General features: G+C 42.1%; 1 protein-coding gene across 1 annotated transcript in view; it reads left to right on the top strand.

The window, feature by feature from the left end:
- The first annotated feature begins 375 nt into the window (after positions 1-375).
- MDGA2 (MAM domain containing glycosylphosphatidylinositol anchor 2) overlaps positions 376-18,785 on the top strand; it is a 926,008-nt gene continuing 907,598 nt past the window's right edge. Inside the window, exon 1 of the mRNA XM_002690859.7 lies at positions 376-2,828. Within this exon, the coding sequence (XP_002690905.2) occupies positions 2,549-2,828 (280 nt within the window). The 5' untranslated portion in view covers positions 376-2,548. The remainder of the gene's footprint in view (positions 2,829-18,785) is intronic.

Below are 18,785 nucleotides of genomic sequence, written 5' to 3'. Positions count from 1 at the left end.
CCCCTGAGCGGACCTCAGCTGACCACTCACTCCCCTTCACAAATGCCATACTTTGAGTTTTGCTTCTAGAGTGATAATTAATTACATCTATGTGAAAGTGGCATTTCATAAACAAGGGGTCTTAACACTAAGGCATCCTTTGGGATCTTCTCAACATTAGTCCTCTTAATTTGAAAACACAGAGCATAAACAGTAGCTCACATTCAGTAAAAATAATATGCATAATTCACTTAAGTGAGGAAAAGGACCTTGGTGGAAACAATGGGGACTATTCATGTCCTAGTGCTAGGAGGTAACACCCCCATCCCCCGCCCCCTCACCCTTCCCAGCCGGAGCAGAGGGAGAGGGACCCGCAGTGTGTTATACCAGTCTATTATGGAAGCGGATAAATGAATACTATGCTCCAGATTTTCCATAGCAATTACTTTTTTTTAAACACATGTATAAATGCACGTTTTTAGCTATTTTAATCACTTCCCTATCCATATGTTGTTTGAAAAGTGAAGAATATATTCGACAAAGTGGACTGCGCACAGGAAGCACTAATTATTGTGGCTACAGAAATCACAAACCACTACTTATATTCCCAGTTTTCGCCTATTAATTTTAGGTGAACTATTTCTACACTGGTTCCAGTGTAAATACAGGTGCTTTGCATTTCCTGAGCCTTTTGTAACTATGAATTTCTTAAGCTCCTCCAACATCAGGGCTAGCTCTGCCCCAATGAGAGACTCCGTCTTTCAGAGAAAAGATCTTTTCAAAGCGGTTAACTTTCGTAGGCGACATTGCATATTAAACATTCTAATCTCTGAACTCTAAGGTGTTTTTCCCTAAGAGCCTTCATTGCTGTGATGGCCATATTTCTCTTTAAAAGAACAGATATAGGGAAGAAACGGTGCCGTTCCCAAGCGTGGTGGCCTGTTTTGCCCTCTAGTCAAGCAGAACGGATCCTGGGAAACCTTGGGCGGCGGGGAGGGGACGGTGTGTCCTGTAGTTACCCGGGGTCTAAGGTGGTAGCCGGCCTTTCGGCGTGCAGACGCCAACAGCGGAATCAGCAATGATAACTGGCTTCCGCGGCCGCGCAGGTCCGGGAGGTGGGGGCGAGGGGCTCACGGGGAAGGCTGGAGGCCGGATGCCGCCGGGCTCGCGGAGCGTCTCGGCGCTGTCCATACTGATGAGCTCCTGGGCTGACACAGGAAAGCAGAGCTGAGGAGGAGCAGAGGAGGCAGAGGAGGCGCGGAGGAAAGCGACCGAGCCGCGCACCCGGCTTTGACGTCGCCCGGCTGCGGCTAGCAGCTCGCGCTCTCAGCACGTAGCGCACAACGTGACCACACACAGCCCTCCTCTCCGGCAGCCTGGCAGCTCAGCAGCCCGCTCTCGGCTTCGCCCTCCTCCTCCGTCTCCTTTCCGCCTCCGCGGCGCGCTCCCCCGCGCACACCCAGGGATTCCGGCCGGCGTCGAACCTTCGGCGCTCCGCCGCCCAGCCGGGACACCTCCGCCGCAGCTGGGGCCCAAGCGGCGGCCACGCAGCCGGGGTCCTCCTCAGGCAGCTGCTCTCGCGTTCACCTCCGGATGCCAGCACTACGTTAGCTCAGGCGGGGAACCCCTTCTGCGGCTCCCTCCTCTAAACTCCCGCCTGTCCCGACCGCCCCCATCCCTCCACCTGGCGGGGGCAGCGCGGAAGCGAAGAGGACGCGCGCGGAGCCGGTGGGCACGCGTAGACGTGTGTGCGATCCGGTCTCTTCTTGGCTTTCTCCCTCTCTTGCAAGTGGCGGTGCCTGGACTGCTTTCGGCTCCCGGAATTGGTGCGGCGGGCCTGAGACCCCCTCTTCGCTGGCGGGGCGCTCAAGGCTATTTTGGAGAACAGTGGCGGCGGTGGCAGCGGCGGCAGCTGAGGCTGGTGCCCGAGAGAGCTCCAGACGCACACTCTGCGCCCTGCCGGTCCCTCTCCTCCTTCTTCCCCCTCCTCCCTTCCCTTTCTCCCCACCCCCGAACCCCTAGTCCCACTCCTCCTCTTCCTCCTCCTTCTCTTCCTCCTCTCCCTGCTCGGCGATGCGAGCCTGTATCGTGTAACAGGATTGGCGTTGCAATGGCAACTGATGGAATGGGGGAAGGCAAGACAGCAGGGCTGGGGGCTCCGGACTGCGGACCGGCGGGCCGCTGCCGCCGCTTGACGCTTCTCCGGGAACCTTCGCGAGTTACTTTGTAAAGGCGAACCCAAGCGAGGAAGCCCCTGCTCGGTGCCCCGAGTCAGAGGCCACTTCCTGCTCCCTGGCTGCCCGCGCCAGGCTCGCACCGCTCGGCACACCCGGCCCCTCGCCCGCACCCGCCGCTGGCCCAGCGCGCCGCCGCCGCCGCCGCTGCGGAGACTCGAGCCGGCTGCCCTGAAGAACCCTTCGCCTCGCGGCTCCGCTTCCCAGCACGCCCCCTGCTCCTCCCCGGAGTCTGCGATTTTCCCAGGCGCCCGGTGTGAGTGAGGCGTGCGTGGAAGTCTGTGTCAGGGTATTGTGTTGTGTGAGTGTGTGTGTCTGTGTGTGTGTGTGCGTGCATGAGTGTGGGGTGTGCGGGGCTCCTGCGCTCCGCTTTCGGCCGCCGCGGGGAAAGGACGGACGCACGGCGCTTCTCTCTTCCGCGAGCGATTCCCAGGCACCTCGTCTCGGCTGAGGCGCTAGCGGAGCGCGCCCGGCTGGCCGCCGGCCTCCAGAAGGTCCCGCTGCGTCCCCCCCGGGCTGGATATGTTCATGTTCACGTGAAGATGGATTTAGTGTACGGTCTCGTGTGGCTGCTGACAGTCCTCCTGGAGGGAATCTCTGGCCAAGGAGTGTACGGTGAGTGGAATCGCGACGCTGTCGTGACCTTGTGATTCTTAGGTAAGATAGGCTGGTGAGCGAAAATGCACGACTCGCGCCGTTCCGGGGCCCCTCCCGGCGTGGCTTTTGATTTACACTTCGTCACGTTATTGGGAGCGATAAGGAGGCAGCGAGCGCGCTGCGGATTGGGCTGCGAGCCGCTCTCCCAGCGCCTCGGTTCGGGTTCAGTGTTGGGTCGAGCCGGCAGCCCCGCACTCATGCGAATGAGTGACTTTGCACTTGATTTATCCCCTCTGGGGACCGGAGCTCTAGCAGTCTTGGGTTTAATGATGATTGGGCTCCTTGCAGGCTTTGGCGTCGATGTCGCCGTTTCCTCCGAAGGGAAGCTTCGAATGTGACCCTAGTGAGCTTCCCATTGCTCTCTGCCCTCCATCCTCCTCCCCCAGCTTTCTCCTTCCCACCTTTTCCTTCTTTGAGGGGAGAGGGGGGAGTGGAATGTCTCCTTGACTTGATTTTCCGGCTCAGGAAGTGGGTTGACAGTCGAGTTACATCCTGCACCAGCCGTTGCCATGAGCACTGACTTGGGAGGGGAAAATAGAAGTCAAGATTCTCGGTGCCAGACGCAATTAAGGAACATGTTTATGTGAATGGATGAGCAAATGCATGAATGAACGGACAGCCAAGTCCGCGCGTCTCGGCTCCGGGGCAGGACGCAAGCTCATTGCAACTGGAACACAATCTCAGTTCTCTGGAAAACCCAGGGCTGGTCGGGCTAGGATCGAGAGAAGGGCAGGCTTGTTAACTCGGATGTTTTTAAGTCCTCAAGAGCAAATCCAGGTTCCTTTGCCTGTCAGCAGTTGGCACCCTTGGCTTTCGAGATTGAAAGATACACACACACACACCCTCAGGCTTTGGCTGAACTGAAAGGTACGTCTTCTCCTGGGACAAGCAGGCGGTGACACAAAGGAAAAATAACTTTTGTATTTTCGAGGTATGGTGGGAAGGTTAGGAGAACAGCCCTTGAGGGGACAGTAGGCCGAGACTCCCCCAAAGCATCTAGGCTATGGCCGACATCCAGAAAAAATGAAATTTGCACATCAACACACCTCCCCGCCCTCAACCCCGACCCCCGGCCTGTGATTTCCATTTCCCTAGGGCCGAGACCCCAGCACCACAGAAGCTGCCCGGGGGTAAAGGGCATGAGTGTCTGTGGAAGCGCGGACCTTAGATGTGACTTTGGAGTGGGCGCAGATGCCAGGGGACCTTGAGTCCTCGAACTCTGGGAGCCTAGAGTGCGCAGTGGGCAGCTGTTTGCGAACTGAGCCGCGAAATCCGACCGAGCCTTAACTCTCTCCGCTGTGTCTGGTCCAGGGCTAAGCCGTGCTGGGGGTGGAGGGAGAGGGTCTGGAGCGGAGAGCACTGGTCTGTGCTGAGCTTCTGCGGCCACTCCCCTTGCCTGTCTTCCTGCCTCCCTCCTTGGCTCTAGTCAGGAGATCCTCACTCTCTGCCAGCTCTAAGCATCTGATTATCTCCTCTCTCCGCACTCCCTCTTTCCAGAATGAAATTGAGAGCTTTCTTGGTGGTGGTGCTGGTGGTGGTGTTGCATGTAGGAGAGAGTTGCCGAGACTCTCCGGAGATCTTACCCGCTTGGCTGATGGCAGGAGGTGGGGCCTTGACTAGCAGGAATTCATTTAGAGCTCTTTTGACTTTTGCTGGACACTGATGTCTGGCATCTGAGAGTGGCTGGGATTCTAAGGGCGGACCAACGTTGCAGATAAACGATAGAATCTTCTCAGGAAGCTGTTCCCTAGTCTGAGAGAGTCTGAATTCTGCTTATCCAAGTCTTTATTTCTCTCCCATTGGTTCATATTAACCCAAATAAACAGAGGGGTCTTTTTTTTTTTTTTTGGGGGGGGGTGTGTGTGTGTGTAGGAGATAATGAGAAGTGAGACAGTTGGGTGGGGGGTAAGGGATGTTTTGGAACTGTCTGGATTAGAGAGGCAGTGTTCCATTTTTCTGTCACTTTTTGCCATTTAGATTATTTGCTCTGGCAAGTTCATTTTGGGTAGTGGCAAAGCATAAGATCTAGGACCTAGAACAATTGCATCAAAATGATCCTGTGCTCAAGCTGATTGACATTAAGGGGGGAAGCATTTCTGCTACTGAGCTGATCTTAGTTATGAAGGTGGTGGTCTTCTTCTTCTTTTTTTACTGTTGGTGTGGTTATTAGTCACTTAGCTAGGAATAGAATTGGCTTTGTGTGAAAATTAGGCAGCATCTCTAGTCGTTATAAATGTCATAGCTATTAGATAGGTGAAAACTATATTTATCTATTATTTTTCAAATCTGTCTTTTGTGTCACAGAAGTTAGATTCTCAAAGTGGGTACCCCTAACCTTTAGCATCAGTGTCCCCTGGGAACTTGTTAGGAATGCAAATTCTCGGACCCCTCCCAGGCTTTCTAAATCAGAAATTCTGAGTGTGGGACCCACATTCTGGGTTTTTCACCTCAGGTGATGATTATAATATAAGCTAAAGTCTGAGAACCACTGATAAAACTGCAAATTCCATTGCTTTGACTTTGTAAACCATGACCTTTCTTAACCTGAAGTAGCTTTATTTTCATTTGTGAAAGCATTTATGGGGAAGAGAAGATTTTATTTTTATTTAGGCTTAAAACATTGATCAGCTGTAAAATAGACATAGATAATAAGAGTTAAGTGTAAGATTATAAGAAGTGTGTTTTGAACATTTTACATAAGGAGTCTTGAAAATAATTTAATTTAAAAAAGCACGACAATTATAAACAGACACATCAAAGACTCGGTAGGAACTTTGCTAGCATAAAAGTCTATGCCCCTGTATCCCTTTATTTACCTGTATTTGCAGATCTAAAACCATCCATGGTATACACAAAGGATTACTTCTTAATTTTGTCTTCTAGTAGCTAGGATCAAGAGGAAATAAAATTATTTTATAGGTAGTTTAGGCAAAATCATTTCATTGCGGTCTAAAATTAATTACAAGATTTAAAAATACATCACTGTGACTTTTCTTCTTTGAAATAGCTGGTCAGTCCCTCACTCTTCTACTGCTCGCCTGGAAAATTCTGAGCATGAAATTCAGATTTTTTTAAAGTAATTGGGAATATTTGTTTTAATGCATAGTTTATACTGTCTCGAGTTAACTCTAATTGTCTTCCTGTTGTGCTTGATCTGTTTGGTCCTTTGTGAACTACTTAAGTATAAAAGTTTCTGCTATGGAACTAGGAACTTATCGTCATTTATCTGGGAATATTGCTTAGCAGACTTACTTCATTGTAGCTGAGATTTGTGGATATGTGGCATATGGGAAAGGAAGATTATCCTTTGATTTATATCTGCCTGTCTACCATTCACCAATGATTCTGATGTTATTAAAAAGCAATTTTCGAAATATTTTTCCCTGTAGATATCTATATTTGTGCAGTCTTCAGAATCAGTTTCCTTAATTATATATTGTCCCATCTTGAATTTAAAAAAGTTATTTGTAGTCAAACCTTTTTAGTAAAATAATCTTGGAATTGTAAAGTTTTATTTTAATATTCTTTTTACTATATTAAACATCACTGAAACTAAAAAGTCATTAAAGAACTGTGAACTGGTACCCATTTTTGACATTGTGAATTTTGTTGCATTAAACCCATTGCATTAAGCTTAGGAAAACTAGTAAACATAGCATTCAGGGTCAAAACGTAAACCCCAGTTAAGTGTATACTAGTGCAATACTTAGAGCAGAGTGATCCAAAGTATTTTCCTAGTTTTTAAAGCTTTCTTTGTAAATTATTCTGTGGATGTTTTACTTGTTTCTTAGAGAACCTGTTGATAATTACATAATTTTGAGAGTCATATCTCTTGTAAACTTCACAATTGTCTTCTTTAAAAAGGAAAAAAAAATACTATATTTTTTACCTGTGACCTATTATAATTTCCAAGGAGGTTAATAAAAAATTATAATTGCTGTTATAATCACTGTTGTTTTTTAGTCACACGCAGTCATGTCTGACTGTTTGCAACCCCATGGACTGTTGCCCATTGGGCTCCTCTGTACATGGGATTTCACAGGCAAGAATACTGGAATGGGTTGCCATTTCCTTCTCCAGGGGATCTTCCTGACCCAGAGATCAAGCCCGTATCTCCACAGATTCTTTACTTAGCCATCAGAGAAGCCTTATAACTGCATTAGTGCAGAACAAATCCCCACTGCAATTGAAAAACCAAGTGAATGTCTTTGAATAGTTTTTAAGGGGAGCCAAATCGACTGATGACTTGGTGTCCTAATATAGTTAATGTACTGCCCATAAATAGCTTGCAGGATGTGCTAGAAACAGTAAATAGAATAAATTTATCAACATGTATATGACAAATTAGCAAGCTGTATGCTCTCAATTCAAGTAATATCAATTATTCTCACAAATTTTAAGAATGACACCTCAGGCAGTAGCTGACAGAAAAGATTGGTGGAATTGAGAACCAAAGGATAAGGTAGAGAAGAAGGATCTGGAAGGCTGTCAGTGGGTTGAATCTAAATGTACAGCTTGACCCAAAGGGATAAAAGTGCTCTGGAAGGTCAGTTGACCATTACATCTGGTCCCAGAATATTGCCATCCTCACGGCAAGATTATCCCAAGGTGCAATGAATTGTGATTTTTAGCCCATTTGAGTTTGGAGAAACCTTGTGATCAGGTACCGCTTTTTGATCAAACACATATTTAGGGTGTCAGTCTATGGGAGGAGGGAGGATGGACTTTACTGAATGTTGTTTAAAAAGTAAATCTGAAGCTCTTTCGTTTACAGTTAGCTTTAACCTTTTCTCTTCCCACTTCTCACTCCACTATCCGTATGTACACCTGAGAACACACACACACACACACACACACACAGCACATCCTTAATCATCACCACTTTGGTCACCATCACAAGAAAAAGTAGGCTGTCCTTTGTATCTCCAGATGATTTTTGTCCATTCAAAGTTGTCCTTACTGTTTATGTTACTGAAAATTCACATGCCAGATGAGCAGATTATTTTATACAGTATTAATTACTCATGTCCTGTTTGTCCCCGGGAAGCCTCTAAGTGATTTATTAAGTATTTTAGATTGACCAGGTTGCACATCAAGCCTAAGAAATCATTTTCTAGTGAACAAATCAGTGAGGATGCCAGGGTCCTGACAATTAGGAATCAGAGGTTAAAAATTTAGGGGTGAAGCAATGCTGCTGAATAGATGTCATAAAAGAAATTCAAGGAATGCATTTTTCTTCATCATCTTTGCTTAATTTTATTGCCTCTGGTACCAACTCTTCTTACTGATATTGTAAAATTCTTTTCGTTTTTGTTTTGTAAGGCAAACTACCTTGAACTGATTTTGAGAAATGGGGTATGAGCAAATTCTTCAGGAAAAAATGTGTTCTGTATTCCTAAATGTACTGTTTTAATGTGACTAGGGTAAGACTCATGGGGATGCAGCTAATTGCATTAGCCTATGGGTTCAGTTTATGTCTTAAGATAGTGTTAGGAACCATGATCTTGGGTTGCTTTCCATCTATACAGATAATTCATCATTCATGTTCTCAGGCTTGGTTCTCATGCTTTGGGAAGAGTCTTGGAAGAGATAGGCTCAAGGCTTGCAATCAACAAAATCTAAGGCAAAGAGCCAGTTATACCCTCCTAGTCCTGGAACTGAGCTCTTGGCAGCTGCAGTGAACCAAAGGAATGTGCTATCAGCTCCCAGTTGAATTGGGGAAGATCTTACTTTCCTTTTTGGCTTTTTGGAAGGACAAGCAAAGTATTATACTGAATGCATTTCAAGTATGAATAGGGTGAACGTTTTTAGCTTCACTGTAATTGCCGTTAACTGAATAGTCCCTCAAAATGAAATTTCATTTCTTTGCTTCAGTGACTGTCAATGTAAATATATTACTTAGAGCAGACTGAATAAATGATTTCATTCATACAGCACTGTATCCTATTTTTATTTTCAAATCCAATTAATAAACTTTTGGTTCTGTAAAACCATAAAGTTGCAAGTAAGAAGAGACTTTATGATGGCATTAAATCATCTCACTAATTTATGACACAATAGCTTTGTATTATGCTACTCAGACAGTGGTCCTATGTTCTTTGTGACTTTTCTTTACAGAAAGAAATTTCACAACTCTTTTTCCACAGTCCAGACTTATTCCCTGGAATGATCCTTTTTGCCATCTTGCTAAAATTCCTCATCTTCTTAATTGGGGTACGCACTTAGTAATTTCCCATTTTATGCCAGTACAATTCCATTTTTGTTCTTAACTATACCACCTTGAACTGATCCCAGTTAAGCTTTTTTATATTGGTTTTCTTACTACTCTTCCAAGATACTATTTCCAAGATACCATTTCTAATCTTTGTTTTAAAACATTTTATTTTTTTCCCTGTTGATGTAATTGATTAATTCAGGAAGAAAGATGATTTCCATTTCATAATCCAGATCATACATTCCCAGGAGTTCACAGAAAATCACAGAAAAGGATTTCAAATATTAGGAACATTTTTTTTTCTTTGGCTGTTACACATTTACCGTAAATTTATCAGTTAAAGACATATTATGGTAGGAGTAAAGGTATTGGAAATGATGATGTAACTTACTCTTTCTTTTAGTAAGTTACCACTACGACTTTGCATAACGATAGGAGACATCAGTTTCTTACTGTTCCCCGACAAAACTGTACCAAGGACTATTATGTGGTTAGCAGATGGGGTCAGATATGTGACATGCTACCATATCTGCAAGCAGCATATTTCTTGTCCTGTTTTGTTGTAATGAGAGTGGGAGGGATAAAAAAATAATGGAGTTACTCTGTGGAAAGGGAAATACATATATATATCTGAGAGAGGAAGGGTTGGTTCATAGCTAGGCCTCCCACAGTACTAAAGGACAGTATAAAGGGCACTGACATCTCAAAGAGGTGAGCAGGAAATCAGATGCTGGCCTGAAAACAGTATCGGAAAAGTGTATCTGCCCTTTAAGTGGCAGCAAAAACAGCAAAAAAAAAAATTTTTTAACTAAATAGAACTTTATTCATGCATGTCAAACAGAGGAAGAAAAAAATGGCTACCATTTGACATAAAGGGGTCTTTAGGGCGATTTTTCTGTTCTCCTGAATGGGAAAAATGGAGAATTCTTAAATAGGGCCTATAGTCCCAGTGGACCAGAGTATGCTACCTGCTAATTGATTGCACATAAGGAGAGATAGTGGAGAAGGAAATGGCACCCCACTCCAGTACTCCTGCGTGGAAAATCCCATGGACAGAGGAGCCTGGTGGGCTGCAGTCCAGGGGGTCGCTGGGAGTTGGACACGACTGAGCGACTTCACTTTCACTTTTCACTTTCATGCATTGGAGAAGGAAATGGCAACCCACTCCAGTGTTCTTGCCTGGAGAATCCCAGGGATGGGGGAGCCTGGTGAGCGGCCGTCTATGGGGTCACACAGAGTCGGACACGACTGAAGTGACTTAGCAGCAGCAGCAAGGAGAGATAGACAGAGATTAAACACTGGGACATTCTCTCTGTTATTTCTGCGGAGCTGTGAATTGAATCCAGGCCAAACCTCAGGTCCACTTATTACCGAAGAGTTGGAGGCCCCCATGAACTCCGAGTTTGCAAGTTAATTGAGAAGATAAAGCCAAGTGGAAAAACAATCAAGACTGAGAAATACACAAACATTTGTGCCAGGATAGGAGAAAGCACTGATAGCTTTTCAAGGAAACTTGAAAAAACTGGTACGTCATAATTTGAATCTTTCAAGTAGGTTGGTGGTACATAGGTAAAAAGGAAGGAAAGGGCAATGCTACAACATGGATTCCAGCTATAGGAACAGGGGGCAGAGAGAAAAATAACCCTGCAACTTGTTGTTGTTGCTCAGTAGTTAAATCGCTTCTGACTCTTTGTGACTGCATAGACTGTATGTGGGGCTTTCCTCCTGGCATGCCAGGCTCCTCTGTTCTCTACTGTCTCTCGGAGTTTGCTCAAATTCATGTCTGTTGCACTGGTATTGCTACCTAATCATCTCATCCTCTACCGCCTTCTTCTCCTTTTGCCTTCAATCTTTCCCAGCTTCAGGATCTTTTCCAATGAGTCAGGTCTTTTCCAATGAGTTGGCTTTTTGCATCAGGTGGCCAAAGTATTGGAGCTTCAGCTTCAGCATCAGTCCTTCCGATGAATATTCACGGTTGATTTCCTTTAGGATTGACTGAATTAATCTCCTTGCAGTCCAGGGGACTCTCAAGAGTCTTTTCCAGCACTTGTCTAGTATTAAGCCTAAGCAGTTTCTCCAAAGTTTACTCCAACTAGAAAAATGTGTCCATCCTTTAACCTTTGGTAACTCTCCCTTCCCAAAGCTTGTAAATCTGTGAAATAAATTTTACTGGATAATACCCTGAAACTTGTTCAGGTATTTGTGTCCACCAGATTCCTAGATTTGTGTCTGTTCAATGTGAAGCCACCTAACCTGCTCATCAGAAGATAAGACAGTTATCTCTTAAGTTCCTGTAGGATACTGAGCCCTCCCCAATTCGAGGCAGTCTTGGGAAGCTTTGAACTTACATAGGGGATCCTTTTGGAGTTAAAGTCAAAGACTTACCAAAGCTTTTTTAGACTGTCTACTAAGAAGTAGTGAACTGTGAGTCCGAAATGACTTAAAACATCATGTTCTTTACAAATGTACAGCCACTGAGATGAATTCATTGCCCTTAAGAAAAGAGAGATATGTGCTTTTATTATTATTATTTTTAAAAATTCTCATTCAGAGAAGGATGATGTGGTTGAAAACTCTTGGTGAACTTGGGCTTTCTTTTCATTCACCTGCTGCTCTACTGCATGACCACAGGCAAAAAAAATTTTTTTTCTTAATCTTTCTACCCCTCAGTTTCTGTATCTAATAAACTTTTAGGAAAGTGGACTGTTACATAAGAAAAAATGTAAATGACAGCAAAAATAAAGTATGGTTGCATTTTATATCTGGAGGAGAGGGAGAGTACATAGCGACTGTCCTCTGTCTTAGAAAAGCACACTCAGGGGTGCAACAATTGGACTCTAGTAGGAGTGCCATTTGGTTCTCAGAACAGAGTAAGGGGGCAGGAAGTAATAGAGAGCAAGAAATTATAATCTGGAAAAAATTTTCATTTGTCAAACAGAAAGTAAATCAGATGGTATATTTTAAATAGTACATGTAATATTCATATGTGCACAAGAATGCCATTTGATACTCTATCTTGTATACCTCTGTGTTTGGTGTTGCTCCTTTGGCTGTTATCCTCTGAATTCACATAACCTTGGAGTTTGTCCTTTTGCTCTTTAATGGTGGGGGTGGGGGTCAGGGTGGAGAGCTGGTATCCCTCCTCATTTATGAGCTCCAGAGACTATTAATGTCACCCCGACCTTATCATAATGAGTATATTTATATGTGTTCAAATATGTGTATAAATATCCCTTTTGTATCAAAGAGCAAGAATAGTCTCAATATCATGCCATTTTGAGGCTAAATGAAAAATAGCACTATAAAAATGATACATCCAAATGGGAAAAATAGGGATTTATTTGTAAGCATACAAGTAATTGATAATTTAAAAATAAAACCAGATAAAGTGAGAATAAATCATTAAATGAAACTATCACAGATTTATTGTATATTTGCACAGTTGCACTCATCTCACAGGCTAGCAAAGTAATGCTCAAAATTCTCCAAGCCAGGCTTCAACAGTACGTGAACCGTGAACTTCCAGATGTTCAAGCTGGGTTTAGAAAAGGCAGAAGAACCAAAGAACAAATTGCCAATATCTGTTGGATCATCAAAAAAGCCAGAGAGTTCCAGAAAAATATCTACTTCTGCTTTATTGACTATTCCAAAACCTTTGACTGTGTGGATAACAACAAACTGTGGAAAATTGTTCAAGAGATGGAAATACCAGACCACCTGACCTGCCTCCTGAGAAATCTGTATGCAGGTCAAGAAGCAACAGTTAGAACTGGACATAGAACAACAAACTGGTTTCAAATCGGAAAAGGAGTATGTCAAGGCTGTATGTTGTCACCCTGTTTAATTAACTTATATGCAGAGTACATCAAAAAACTGCTGAACTGGATGAAGCACATGCTGGAATCGAGATTGCCAGGAGAAATATTAATAACCTCAGATATGCCGATGACACCCTTATGACAAAAAACGAAGAACTAAAGAGCCACTTGATGAAGGTGAAAGGGGAGAGTGAAAATGTTCGCTTAAAACTCAACATTCCGAAAACTAAGATCATGGCATCTGGTCCCATCACTTAATGGCAAATAAATGGGGAAACAATGGAAATAGTGACATATTTTATTTTGGGGGGCTCCAAAAGCACTGCAGATGGTGACTGCAGCCATGAAATTAAAAGACACTTTCTCCTTGGAAGAAAAGCTATGACCAACCTATGCAGAATATTAAAAAGCAGAGATATTATTTTGCTAACAAAGGTCCATCTAGTCAAAGCTTTTGTTTTTCCAGTAGTCATGTATGGAGGTGAAAGTTGGACTATAAAGAAAGCTGAGTGCTGAAGAATTGATGCTTTTGAACTGTGGTGTTGGAGAAGACTCTTGAGAGTCCCTTGGACTGCAAGGAGATCAAACCAGTCCATCCTAAAGGAAATCAGTCCTGAATATTCATTGGAAGGACTGATGCTGAAGCTGAAACTCCAATACTTTGGATACCTGATGCGAAGAACTAACTCATTTGAAAAGACCCTGATGCTGGGAATGATTGAAAGTGGGAGGAGAAGGGGATGAGAGAGGATGAGATGGTTGGATGGCATCATTGACTCAATAAACATGCATTTGAGTAAGCTGTGGGAGTTGGTGATAGATAGGAAGGCCTGGCGTGCTGCAGTCCATGGGGTTGCAAAGAGTTGGACATGACTGAGCAACTGAACTGACCCAAAAGTGAGTGACTAAAATTGCTGTTTCCCATCAAGTCACATAGTTATTAAAAAAGAAAAAAGTATCTGTAGAATTAAATGATAAGCCTGGGACCTTATACACTATTAAAAAATGCATTTTTATATAGAATGGATTTAAGTTATCCTTGGTAAACACTATTTTCTACTTTTCAAGGGTGAAAGATAATTCAACTCGGTAATACCCATTCACATAATTAAGTGCATTGGAGAAATTCTTCAGACTAGTTTTCTAAGTGTCAGATTATTAGCTCTGTAATGGCTGGGAATGTTGGTAAGGTACTGTAACCAAACCAAAAGGTCATCTTTACTTAAGACTTTAAACAGACAACAAAATTATTAGTTGAAAGTAATTTTGCCCATTATATGGAACGAACAATACGAGCTTTGCTAGGCATGTCACTTAAGCATATACACACAGGTAGACTCTGTGACACACACAGGTTTAGTAGATGTATAGTTCTGTAGTTGTCAGTCTTATCTTGGTATATATCAGAATTAGTGATGTTATTATCAAGAAGTTGTATAGTTATGGTTTTTATCCTGGTTCTGAACTTGTTTCTTCTTTTTCATGGCTTATTCTTCACCATTGCTGTGATTCTTCTCTTATTCTTGTCAGTTCAGTTCAGTTCAGTCACTCAGTTGTGTCCAACTCTTTGTGACCCCATGAATCGCAGCACGCCAGGCCTCCCTGTCCATCACCAACTCCCTGAGTTCACTCAAACCCATGTCCATCGAGTCGGTGATGCCATCCAACCATCTCATCCTCTGGCGTCCCCTTCTCTTCCTGCCCTCAATCTTTCCCAGCATCAGGGTCTTTTCAAATGAGTTAGCCCTTCTCATCAGGTGGCCAAAGTATTGGAGTTTCAGCTTCAGCATCAGTCCTTCCAGTGAACACCCAGGGCTGATCTCCTTTAGGATGGACTGGTTGGATCTCCTTGCAGTCCAAGGGACTCTCAAGAGTCTTCTCCAACACCACTTATATTCTTGTATTCACTTATATTTTTATTTATTTCATGTTTCACACTGGACTATATTACCTGTGCCTTTTTTTTTTTTAGTTCAGAGCTGCTGTATTAATATTAAAGTTCTCTGTTTTAGTCCATAATTAATCAAACCTCAATTTGGGGCTAATTTTGTTCTTAGTCGTATGTAGATTTGTATAATTTCCTAAGGAGGCACAGCTCTATTCCATTTTGACCATTCCCTGCTATATTGCAATGATATAATGACAGAATCACTGTAAAGTTTGGGATTTAGAAACTTACCCCTTTTTACCCAAGAGAAGAATAACTCCCAGTGGGCTGCAGGCTTTTCACTCAGAGGCTATTTATCCTCTGATGATTTCCTGTGTCGCACCATCAAGCATCCCTCCAGTCACAGCAGCTGGATTCAAAATGGCCTTCTTCCTGCTCCTGTGATTTCATGATTTACTGTTGAACTCAATTATAATGATGTGATTTTGCTTGATATTTCAAAAAGCATTTAAGTTTTTAATTTTCCGTCATCATTGAAAACTCACTGGTTATTATCTTAACTTTCTAAGCTTACTTATGCAAAGAAGTAAATACTTTGAAACCTTTACATTTAATCACCTCTCCAGCTTCAGAGAAAGTGTAAAGAAGATATTCATCTTTCTACCTACACACAAACAACACCTATATTTGTTTGTAGAGTATATATGTATATACTGTAGACTATGTACTCATATACGCTAACTCTCTATGTGAGTGTGGGAGTGTATGTGTCTCTGTTTTCTGAGTGTGTCTTATGGAGCAGTGACTAAACTTTAGGCTGAGCTTGAGGGACTGGATGTCTTTCTTGCTTCCCTTCCAAAGCTGACTCTGATTTAGTGTTGAGTGCAGGATCTCTTCTAACATTCATTTTGTTTTTAAATATCTTTTGTGATAATTCCTGTTTGTACTATTTCCAATTTGCCACATTACCTCCAGAAACTCCCATTACTTTTTTTCTTCTGTATTTTTGCAATTGACAGAAAAGAAATGTTTCTTAGCTGTATAAGAGCAATACATGTGAAGTTTATTTAACCGGCAGTATAGTGATGTATAAACTTGAAGTCCAGTCACTTGCATACCCAGAAGACCATCCCTCCTGCTTTGGTAGCCAGGTCTTTATACTGGTCTTTCCTCTTTTCCAAAATGGGATTTTAGAGCAACAGACAGATCTGTCTTCAAGTGTGGATTCTAAAATATATTTTCAAACCAAGTTTAATTTACTTGGATTATCTATCTTCTTTTTCCATCTATCATTGAAAAATAATCAAATATTGGATATCATAATTTTTTCATAGAATAACTGCATTTTACAAGTGCCTCCTATATGCCACACCTTCTACTAGGAGTTTTATATATATTATGCCATACTCTATAATCTTTGAATGAGGTAGATGAGAAATCTGAAACTGATAAAGTTTTAACTAACTACCATATAGTTACTAGTGGCTCAATTTGAAATCAAATATGAAGTGGATATCAAAATAAATATTTGTATATATCCTTATATGTATTATCAAATTATATTCACATATGTGTGTGTAGACCTACTATGACAGAATCATACAAGTTACCTGAATCATCTTGTGCCATTTATGAGACATTTCAAACACTCTATATTTGAAATGCAGATTGGGTATAAATTCTAGCTTTTTGGCCAAGAAATATATATATAGGTAGCTCATGTCAGCACTTCACATCACAATTTTCTTACTTGGAAAAGGAAGATATGATTTATAATTTCATTTTTTTTTTAGAATCAAAATGCCCATACTGAGGGCTCTCTCTACTATAATTTATTTTTGGAGTGGTAGGATATTTTAAGCACATTCATAATTAGTGACCTGTAAAAATGAAGACATGGCTCTACTAGATATTCTGCAGAAGTAGTTATATTCGTCCATGTAAAATAGGAAGCGTAATGCTTATAAAAAAAACAACCACTGTCAAGTGTAGTACTTACTTACTTACTTCCCCCCAGGCTGATTAACAGTCACTGGCCTTGGTAAGATTGAGAGTTAAATGTGATATTTGGCCTGATTTTTGCCTTGAATTCCCTCCGGGTATTGCTTGGGCATTTTTTTGCAAAGTTAATTGAACAGACTATATCAACGGGTTTCTTTTCTTGAAAATCTTGTTGTGCTCCAGAGGACAGTTGATTGCAAGCTCTGCCCTTCTCTTAGCTGCCAGGGAGTTCCTCAAACCTCAAAGCTTACAAATTAGTGCAGTTTAGTGATTTGTTTTAGGCTTTTAGCTACAGCATTTGCTACTATAAAAGTGATTTTTTTTCTATGCTTTTTGAATGTGGTTATTGTGTCATATAGTATAACCCTGTACCATTCTGGCTATTGTGTGATTGATACAGAAACTGCTTCGATAGGAAACCATTTTAAGAGAGAACAGGAAAGGTATTATATTCAGCTGTAGTGCCATGCATTTCTAAACAGCTGATGTTTTCTTTAACTGATCACCACCCCCCAAATTTTCAGAGGCAGTTGAGGCTTTAGAACTTTAACTCTTAATTCGGTCTGGTTGCCAGAGAAGTGCCCTGAAATTCATTATGCACTCGCTGTTCACAATTGGGAATTCATTAATTTTTAGTATAACTGTGTTATGATTGTTGCATTTTAAAGTCAGACCTCTTTATTTGAAGAATATGGAGAAACATCGGTTTTGTGAATTTTTATCTGAACAGTGCTTCTTCATATTTGAGCCAGATACTTGAAACTAGTGGTCTGTGACTGTCTGCACACTGGATAATGTTGTTAAATGGAGTGTGCCATCATTTCTTTTGAAATTTAAAAATCTCAAATTAAATCACAAACTTTTGTAAAGGAATATAGTGAAAGATGAATGAAATCATTGTTCAAAAGAGTTTAATCATAGATTGTATGTTTTTACTGCTTCACATATTTAATGCTGTATTTCAGAGTACTTACAAAAAATAGTACTCCCTGTTTTTGCATCTTTCTTTTCTTCTTATTTTTCTGTCTTATGATACTTTGGAGGCAATGGTCTGTTTTGGATGAAGTTGCACAGTGTCTTAATGATTTGGTATAAAATTATATACCTAAAGATTTAAGTTTGTCTGTATGTTATGGTTTATAATTTAATTGAATATTATATATATTAAGGGCTTCTCTGGTGGCTCAGATGGTAAAGAATCTGCCTGCAGTGCTGGAGACCTGGGTTTGATCCCTGGGTTGAGAAGATCCCTGGAGAAGGGAAAGGCTACCCACTCCAGTATTCTTGCCTGGGGAATTACATGGACAGAGGAGCCTCTGTGGGCATCTGTATGTTATGGCTTATCATTTAGTTGAATATTATATGTATTAACAATATTAATTCAGTTGAATGTCTAAAAAAGCTGGAATAGATATTCTTAGAACAAAGGACGAAATAGCTTATAAACTTGAAAATCGTATTTAAATATCTTTAGTTGTGTCAGAAAGTAAAGTCTATATATTTTTAAATATTATTTTAAAATTGCTTAAGAATTTTTTCTGGTGGCTTAACTATCGACTGTTTGTCATTCATTGTACATAACTGTCATCCTCCCAACAATTATTGTGATATCCCAGAGGTTTTATCATTATTAATTGAAAACTCAGCATTTGTACAAATGGGAAGTGTTTGATAAAGCAAAAGATGAAAAGTGGTAAAGCAAACTTCCAACATAGTATTGTGTGTTGCTCTAGGGGGATTGGATTTGAAGTTGCAAGTGGAGGAACAACAGGTGAGTTAGTCTGATCATGATATTGGCCCCCAAACAGGGAGAATCAGCTGGAATCACTTGATCACTATTACAAGGAGATGGGCCTACGTCATGGGAATTTGGAGAAGGCAGTAGCAACCCACTCCAGTACTCTTGCCTGGAAAATCCCATGGATGGAGGAGCCTGGTAGGCTGCAGTCCATGGGGTCACTAAGAGTTGGACACGACTGAGCGACTTCACTTTT

Source organism: Bos taurus, chromosome 10 (assembly GCF_002263795.3).
Source record: "Bos taurus isolate L1 Dominette 01449 registration number 42190680 breed Hereford chromosome 10, ARS-UCD2.0, whole genome shotgun sequence".
Lineage (NCBI taxonomy): Eukaryota > Metazoa > Chordata > Mammalia > Artiodactyla > Bovidae > Bos > Bos taurus.
Note: the sequence above shows the minus strand (reverse complement) of the source record. Positions and strands in the feature narration are given on the sequence as shown.